The sequence below is a fragment of the Trichosurus vulpecula genome, chromosome 5 (genome assembly GCF_011100635.1).
Source record: "Trichosurus vulpecula isolate mTriVul1 chromosome 5, mTriVul1.pri, whole genome shotgun sequence".
Classification (NCBI taxonomy): Eukaryota; Metazoa; Chordata; class Mammalia; order Diprotodontia; family Phalangeridae; genus Trichosurus; species Trichosurus vulpecula.
The window spans coordinates 277,408,541-277,417,902 of record NC_050577.1 but is presented as its reverse complement, the minus strand read 5'-3'; the positions used below and the strand labels follow the sequence as shown (position 1 = coordinate 277,417,902).

The following is a 9,362-nucleotide window of genomic DNA, read 5'->3' as shown; positions in this document are numbered from 1 at the left end:
CCATAGGGACAAGATCCCCAGAGTAAGAGCCTAGAATAAAAAACAATATTCTGGGATTGAATCCAATCCCATATGTTAATATACTCTCTAGAATGATAACAATGAAACCTCCCCCAGGGTAGTCAAAGAGTCTGACATTCAAACCAGCATCTCATCAAGTTGAAGAAACCTGTGACTATTTAAGGGACACAGATATGGAGAAGTATGTTTTGGTTGCTCCAAGTGCTGGGGACTTTCAGATGAATGGGCAGTTTATTCTGGAGGAGGAGGAAGAAAAGAAAGAAGACTCAGGCTGACTAGCATCTACCCACAGTAGCTGCCCAATCAATACTTGTGGGTAGTGATGATGGTGGACATTGCCTATGTTATGGCCCAGAGTCAAGGTAAATTGATGTTTTCTTTCCTAAGTCCCTCTAGTTTCCCTGAAAAAACCACTTGAGGAAAAGTTGGAAGGGGTTGCCCCTGTAAATGAGGAAAAGCCTGAGAGGTAGGAGGAAGCTCAGCCTCTCAGAGGATCATAGGATTTAAAGGTGGAAGGGAATTTCAAGATCATTTACTCCAACTCCCTCATTTCATGAATGAGCAACCTGAGGCCCATTAAAGGAAATTTTAAAAACACTTGCCCAAGGTCATGAGGCCAGATTCTAGCAGAACAGATACTTTAACCCCTTTGTCAATGAAGATAAAAACTAAATGGAAAATAAGGCCACTGAATGGGATTATTCAGTGATGCCTGTGAGGGAGAAGTTTCAGTAGAGGAGGGAAGCCACGTGTCAGGCTTCAAGGGATTGAGAAGAATAGATGAAAAGAAAATAGAGGGATTCATGCTGACCCCAGGCTGCTCTGGGTCTTCCTGCCTGCCCACAGATGCTCCACAAGCCTGAAGCTTTTATCCAGACTTGCACTGGAGCCAGCTCTAGCAAGTTGTGGGAGACAACTGTTAAATTTTCACTTCTGAAATGGTGGCTACAAATCAAGGCTTGATTAATTGTTTTGTTGATTGTCTAGACTCAAGAAAGTATGAGAAATGAAAATTAAACATAAAAGTGTATTGCACACTTTTTTTGCCTCCGGGGAGCCTGGTTGTTAAACATTTACTAGCACACCCCTGTGTTGCTCTATAGACATTACTTGAATTCAGCAGGAGTACAATAGAAGGCTCAGAGAGTGAGGTCATCACCATCACCTGTGACTGTAGGCTAACAGTAAGAATAATAACTGGTATTTATATAATGGCTTTATGTTTTGAAAAACTCTTTACTTCCATTATCTCATTTGAGCCTCCTAACACTTTTATTTTTGTCAAAATAAAAGCTTCTCCTTTTCCCCAGAAACTGTTGCTTGTCTTTCATATAAGGCCAAAGCTCCTTACTCCCATTGCTCAGCAATAGGGTCCTTTTAACCGCCCAGACAGCTGGCCTGCCATTCACAAGTGGCTCCTTCTGAACTCTGGGATCAATCATGTTTAATCCCTTCTGCACATCATAACCCTTCAAACATTTGAAGACAACTGTCACATCCATCCCAGATCTTTTCTCCTCTGGGCTAAATATGCCCAGTTCCTTCAAATGACTCTTGCTTGGCATTCTCTCAGATCCCAGTCCTAAACACTGTCCTCTGACTGTATCAGTAGGGCTGTCACCAGCTTTGTGCTGCACTCTAGGCTTCCATCAATGCAGCCTAAAATTGGGCTAGTAAACACTTTGCCTGCCCTATCACAGGGTGGCATCTTGCTGGCCTTACAATCCTCTTAGATCCCTCTCCCTCATCTTTTTTCAAAGTAACTATTGCCTGACCATACTGTGCTTTGCTCACCAAGTTTAAGAATTATCTCTATTATGTCAACTTAATAGATTTCTTTCATCATCCTACCCTGGCAAGAACTTTTTGGACCCTAATTCTTTCATCTATTGTACTATTATCATGCTCGGCTTTGATAATCCACCAGTTGGAGAATTTGCCAAATGAACCTCCAGCAAAGTCATCAATAAAAATTGTCATTAGAACAAAGATTTGCATTACATTACTAGAAGTCTCCCTCTAAGTTGATATCAATCTATTTTACTATACTCCAATATATACATAGATATAGATATATAGATATCTTTGCATCTTATCTACAAGGACATTTTAAGGCTTTGTTGAATGTCTTGCTGAAATCCAGATATGCCACATATATGGTATCCTTCCAATCTTTCAGTGTAGTGATCCTGACAAAAAAAGGAAATAACTTTTGTTTGTCATAACCCAATAATCTTGATGAACCCATTCTGATTTTTGTAGATGGTCTTTCTTTTTCTAAGGGCTCATGAACCATCCTATTTTTTCTGTCAAAATCATTAACCTATAATTTGAATAATCCACTTTCTCCCTTTTGAAAATTAGATCAGCATTTAACTATCTCCATTCCTGCAAAACTTCTTGTATTTTCCACAATTTTTCTCAGATCATGAATTAGCACTCAAAACATTCAAACATATCAAAACAGTCAGGGAGCCAAGACAGTTGAGAATTGGGAGCAAGAAGGCAGAAGCTGTTTTCCTTAAGCCCTTATGAGAATGTTAGCTGGAGAATTAGAGATAAAAGAAAGGAAATGTAGGACCTCAGTGCTAAGTGACCCTTATGTGACAAGGAGTGACAAATTGACCCTTATGTTGTGTCTGAAGAGTTGGTTTTCTTTGTGGGGGTCAAGCCAAAGAGCCAGTTAAGATCTTTTCAATGCTTAGCAGTGTGCCTCCAGGGGACTGATGTTACCGGGGGACTTTCTTGTCCCTAATGAAGTCTGTGCTCGAAAGCTGATTGAAATCTTAGGGACTGAGAACATGAAAAAGATAAACAATGAGGCTGCTTGCTGTGTGACAATATCAGCTTCTACTTTATTTAAGGCCTGGCACTCAGAGGACCACTATCATGGTCCATTTGTCCCCAAGCAGTAGTCCTCTCATTTTGATCTTACTGTTGCTCCTTAGTGAACCAATTCAACTGAACATTATCTTCTACTCTTGAATTCCTTGCTGCTTTGGCCTGTCACCACTCATCCCTTGCAATGCCCTAACTCTGCATTATCCCCAGGCCCCACTATCTACCTGGTCTGTTCACATGTGTGCTGCTGAACAGAGCTGGAAGAAGTCACACAACTTGCTGACTGGATCTACAAATATGTGTTGTATAATTTCCACTGGTCCCTCACTGTAGCAAGATCATTCTTTTTCTCCTCCTTGATTCTTTCTCTATGCCATTCAGCACATCAGCTTTCCAAACCATCTCTTCTTGCTTCCCACAGTATCTTTGTCTTCCCTTCTCCCAGCTGTGTACCTCCCTTGACACTTTACCAAGAAAACGGAGGCCATTCACCAGTTCTCTCCATCACACAGTCTTTTTATGTTATCCTCCATTATCTCCTTCATACCAGTCTCAGATGGTGACCCTTCTGCTCACCAAAGCCACCTCCTTGTCATGAAACCTTGATCTCTCTTTCCATATCTTCAGTCTCTCCCCATCTGCTTGTTCCCTCTCTGCTACTGAAAAGCACTCTCAAAGCCTCCCCATCCTTACCATCAAGCATTTGAAGGCTCATCATGTAAAAGAGGAATTAAGCTTGTTTTGTTTGGCCTCAGAGGGCCAATGGGCAGAAACTAAAAAGACCTAGACTTCATTTCAGAAAAACTCTATAATAATGAGAATGAAATGGATCCCTTGAAAGTCTTCAATCAGAGGCTAAATGAGGACTTGTTAAGTATCTTGTATACTTGAGGGCTCCTATCCAGGAGAAATTGGACCAAGAGAGCTGATAAGATCCCTTCAATTGTCAAATTTTGTTATTATGCAATAATGTGATTCTGTGAGAGATCAAGACATAGTCCAAGGATCATGAGTTATACCTATAGTGCTTCCTCTCCCACCAGCCGCATGGGAGTCCATGGAGCATTTTCTCCTTGGTGTGTAGGAGGTTTTTTTTTTTTTTCTTTTTTTCTTGCTATTCTAAAACAGCTGGCTGGTGCAGCAGAAAGACTACCAGGCTGGGAGTTAAGAAAACTTGAGTTCCAATCTGACTTCAAACACTTCCTAGCTATATAACCCTGGGCAAGTCATTTAACCTTTGTTTGCTTCCTTGTCCCCAACTGTAAAAAGTGGATGATAATAGCATCTACCTCCCAGAGTCATGAGGGTCAAATGAGATAATAATTCTAAAACACGTAGGGTAGTACCCAGTACATAGAAAGTGCTATGACAATATTAGTTATTGTTATTACTATTTATTTTTGTGATGATTAGAAAGGTTGGAAAGACATAGTTTCTGGGTAATTTAATCATTTTATTAATAAGACCAGCAGGTTATTATTAATAAAAGGATGGCCATTTGACTGTCTCTTAGACCAAAGACAATCATGGCAATGAACTCACAGTTTATATACCCTTCAAAAAGGAGGTGTTCAATGAGGGGTTGCAATGGACTCTGATTAGACAATGCAATGGGAGGAGAACTATATTAAAAAGAAGGTCTAAGAGTAGCATGTCACCCTTGGACAGACAAACTATCTCCATACCAGACCATTCCCTTGGGCTAGATAGCCTTGGGCTATCTAGACAAAAGGATCTGTCTCCACCAAGCTTCAATAGAACTCCATGGGCTTCCCCATCTTAGATTAAATTCCTTGTAACATTGGGTGGGGTCCGAGGAGAGCTAATTCAATCTCATTATCAGCAATGTCCTTCAAGAGACTGAACTTTTTAAAATCAGGAATTTGGAAGAAAGGGAGAGCTCTGCATCTCCCCAAGATATTGGCTATTAATAATCATTTCTCTTACTTTGTTATTTGGTCCAAATTAAAATCTTTGTAACAATTTATAGTTCCCGCTCAACTCACAGAGAATGCTCTGGGTAGTCTCAAGTCATATTCATTTAACCATAATTATGCACAAACACCCCACTCTGAACATGGAATATATCTCCCCTTCCCATGTCCCCCCACTAAAAAAAAAACCTTAATAACAAAAATGCTTAATCAAGCAAAACAAATTCCTTTATTGGTACCATTCAAAAAAATATATCTCATCCTGCACCCTGAGTTCATCACCATTCTGTCAGAAGGTGGATAATATCCTTTATCATCTATCCTCTGGAGTCATGGTTGACCATTGTGTTGATCCATGCTCTTAAGTCTTTTAAAATGTTCGTTTTTGCTACTTTGATATCATACATTGATATCAATATTGATATTGATATCAGTATAGATACACATATACTGTTCTGGTTCTGCTCACTCCACTTTGCATCACTTCATGCAAACCTTGCAAGGTTCTTCTGAAACCCCCCTTTTGTCATTTCTTATGGCACAGTAGTATTTAATTATATTCATATAATATAATTTGTTGAGCCATTCCCCAATCAATGGGTACCACCTTAGTTTCCAGTTCTTTGACACTACAAAAAGAGCTACTATAAATATTTGTGATCCTATGGCTCCTTTTTCCTTTGTCTTTATTCTTTTGGGGTAAAGGCCTCCTAACGGTATCACTAAGCTAAAGAATGTGTACAATTTAGTAATTTTTTGGATCATAGTTCCAAATTGGAGCAACCTCATCGGACAAATGAAAATGGATACAGTTTTGCAAAGCTTTAGATTACTAAGCCTGGGTATATTTAGTAGTTCAAAGTTATTCAAACCAGGAAGCCTGCTCTTAGAAGTAGGAATGGAGGAGTAACCCAGTCTCTGTGAAGGTGAATTACTCTTGGAGGTTGGGGGGAAAGAAAAAAAGGACTTCTTCTCTATCATACTCTGCCATCCACCATGTCATTCTGAAGGGCAGCTATTGGACCAGTAAAGCATTACATCAAACAAGGAGAAGAGACACAGACTCCAACCATGAAAACAGAGACAGATAGCTGAAGAAAGTGCTTCTAAGAAGGACCTCAGGCAGAAGAGAAGATAATTAGTTATAGGTTCAAGTGAGAGCTATCCCTGGCAATAAAAAGTTGGACTATGAAGAGAAGATAACCCCAGGTGAACAACTTGAAGAGATACTGTATCCAGAGGGATGAGGTCTCAATAGAGAGAAAAAACATTGAGAGCAGGCAGTCAGTACACAGTTGGCAGCTCCTTGGCCACATGTATCGTCTATATGTGTACTTCCTTATGATTGTACTCTAAATTTCTGCCCAGTCTTCCCACAGACATTGTGTATATTTGGGGGGTAGTGAGGAGAATTTGCCTGCATTTCCTGGGAAGATTGTTTTGTAGCTACTGTTATTACTAGATAATAAATACTTTTGCTAAAAGTTAGTTATGTCTATTGGCTGATTGTTAATGGGAACTACACTGTGGGGAACGTGTAAGCAATCTAGTGTTAGAAGTGTAAACCCACAGGGTTATTATTCTTAGAGCCCCTAGTAGCAGCCAACTGCCGGTGAAGAAACTCACAAGTATGAGTGGAATTTGAATGAGTAGTTGAGAGAGTATGTTATATGATATTTACCTACTTTTGCTCTTCTAAATTTTCTGGAATCTGACTTGTTTGTTTATTAATATGGTTATTGTTCTTTCTTCTGAAAAAGGACAAAAATGACATCACTATGATGGGGGTCAAGGTACAGCATATCTGACTGTGGCTGATCAGACAAGTATGAGCTTGGAAGTCTCTGACATAGGTCAGGCACAAATAATCCACACAAATATTTGGAGTGGAGATTTCTCCAAATTTGTGCGTCTCATGTTTTTTTTTGGTGTTTTTTTTTTTGAGCTACTGCAATGCTCCTTCATTCATAGAGTACAGTGCCTTCTTTGATATGGACACACCATGGTACTTTGCCAGTGTCTCCCATGTCACACCAGCACACGTTCCAGGGATGTATGCATAGGTGATAAGGTTAATGCATTCATTGTCAGAACTAGCTCAAAGGTTGGGATACTCCAAAGAAAAGTGGTATTAGAAGAAGAGGTATTAGATTGTCTACCAAACTGCAATAAAGTTTGAAAGCTTGTCAGTTTAGCTTGAGTAAGTTTAGCTTGAGAAAGGGCCTCAATGCCTAGTACCTTATCTTGCCAGGTGATCTTCAGAATCTCTCTAAAATAATTCAAATGAAAGCAATTCATTTTCCTAGCATGGCACACAGCGTTAGTACACTGTCCAGGTTTCACAGGCATACAACAGCAAAATCAGCATGATGGCTCTGAAGACCTTCAGTTTGGTAGACAATCTAATACCTCTTCTTCTAATACCACTTTTCTTCAGAGTACCCCTACCTCTGAGCTAGCTCTGGCAATGAATGCATCAACCTTATCACCTACGCATACATCCCTGGAAAATGTACTCCCAAGGTAAATGAACTTATCCACAGCATTCAAAATTTCTCCATTTGCTGTAACTGGTAGTTCCACATATGGATGGTGTAGTGCTGGCTGGTGGAGAACCTGTTTTCTTGGTGTTAATTGTTAGGCCAAAATTAATAAAAGCAACAAAGACTCAACCCACACTCTGCTGCATCTCAGCCTCAGAGGCTGCATTGAGTGCACAATCATCTGCAAACCAAAGATTATGCACCAGCACTCCCTCTACTTTGGTCTTGGCTTGTAGCCTTTTCAAGTTGAATAATTTACTATCAGTGCAGTAGCTGACCTTGATGCCGTGTTTGTACTCATTGAAAGCATCTGACAACACTACTGAAAACATCATGCTAAAAAGCATGGGATCACACAGCCTTGCTTCACTCGTTGATGAATGCAAAAGCATAAGAGCATTCCCTTTTTAATTGGAACCCATGCAAGCATGCTGTCATGAAACTGATATACAATACTGATAAACTCCCTAGATTTTGACCTAATTTTCCACAAGACCATTCATTAAGTGTTGGGCATAGTGTTGAACACTTACCAGATAGTCAATAAAAATTTGTTAGTTGGTTGGTTGATGTGCTTTTCTATTTCCCAGGGAGGGATTCTTCGGAACAAATGATGCCAGATAATCAGACCACAGACACAGAATTCATTCTTCTACTATTTTCCAGCAGCCTCCACATCCATTACACCCTGGTCTTCATCTTCTTGTTGATTTATCTCCTCACCTTGGCTGGGAACCTTTTGATAATGGCAATCATCAAGATGGATTCTCACCTGCATACACCCATGTATTTCTTCCTGGTGAATTTATCCTTTTTTGATATTTTTTATTCCTCAGTCATGGTACCAAAGTTGGTTCAACTACTCCTGGCCAAGAACAAAACCATCTCTTTCAATGGTTGCCTGGCACAGATTGGACTGATACTTTTCATTGGTTCATCTGAAGCCTTTGTCCTCTCAGCCATGGCCTATGACCGCTACTCAGCCATCTGCAACCCTCTGGTTTATGTGATGGTCATGAACAAACAATTTTGTTTCGTTCTGGCCTGTGGGTCTTGTCTACTTGGGGTCACCATCTCCCTGCTCAACACCCTGCCTTTGTTGAGGCTGCACTTCTGTGGCCCCCACCTCATCCACCATTATAGCTGTGAGATGCCTGAGCTCTTACCTCTGTCCTGCACTGACCTCTTCCCTAACAAGATGATCTTGTTCACTTCCTTCTCTATTATTGTCATTGGCTGTTTCTTCCCCATCATGTTTTCTTATACTCAAATTGTCTCTACCATCCTAAAGATCAGCTCAGCTTCAGGCAGGAGCAAAGCCTTCTCTACCTGCTCCTCCCACATGATCATAGTGACCTTGTTCTTCCTGACAGGTGTGGGCCGATATCTAAGCCCTGCTACAGGCTCCATCCTGGAGCAAGTCATCTCCCTGCAGTACAGCATTGTGACACCACTACTGAACCCCATCATCTACAGTCTGAAGAATGTGGAAGTCAAACTAGCCATAAAGAAAATGTGGGAAAGGAAGAGTATCCTCTCCGGCACCTGATGATTAAGAACTCCATCAGCAATGATGCTTATGAGCAGAATCTGAGAAGTTGTGATTTTCAGTACAGCGTCTAGGAAGCCTTCAACTTTCTGACAGCCTCAGAAATGGGATGGACCAAAGAAATCACAGTAATGATAGTCTAAACTATCCTACCCTTGCTCCTTGATATATTCTTTCCAAAGTAATTCAACATTCCATTAGCTTACTTGAGCCTAACAATCCTTGTAAAGTAAGGGCAGTATTAGGATTCTTATTCTGTCTTCATTATCATATTACTATTGTCACTTAATAGATTCTGAAATGGAAGCATCAAGAGATCAAGTGGTTTATCCCAGTTCACACAACTAATTAGGGGTAAAGTTGGGATTGCACTCCAGGTCTTCCTACTCAGAATCCAGCTTTCTTTTCACTACACAAAGAAGATCTCATTCCTTGCTCTCGGAAATACTCAGCTGATACTATACGAGGTATTTG

At 40.4% G+C, this 9,362-nt stretch overlaps 1 protein-coding gene across 1 annotated transcript; it reads left to right on the top strand.

Annotated features, from left to right (window-relative positions):
• Positions 1-343: 343 nt before the first annotated feature.
• Positions 344-8,888, top strand: LOC118851334 (olfactory receptor 8S1-like). The gene is made up of 2 exons (XM_036760785.1): positions 344-383; positions 8,176-8,888. Exons 1-2 carry the CDS (start codon positions 344-346, stop codon positions 8,886-8,888), a joined length of 753 nt encoding a protein of 250 aa, XP_036616680.1.
• Positions 8,889-9,362: the final 474 nt, after the last annotated feature.

Excerpts from the sequence above, each read along its gene's own strand:
- LOC118851334 (XM_036760785.1), top strand. The coding sequence starts at position 344 with ATGATGGTGGACATTGCCTATGTTATGGCCCAGAGTCAAG. Across the intron at positions 384-8,175 it reads TGTTATGGCCCAGAGTCAAG|TCATGGTACCAAAGTTGGTT; the intron begins GTAAATTGATGT and ends TTTATTCCTCAG.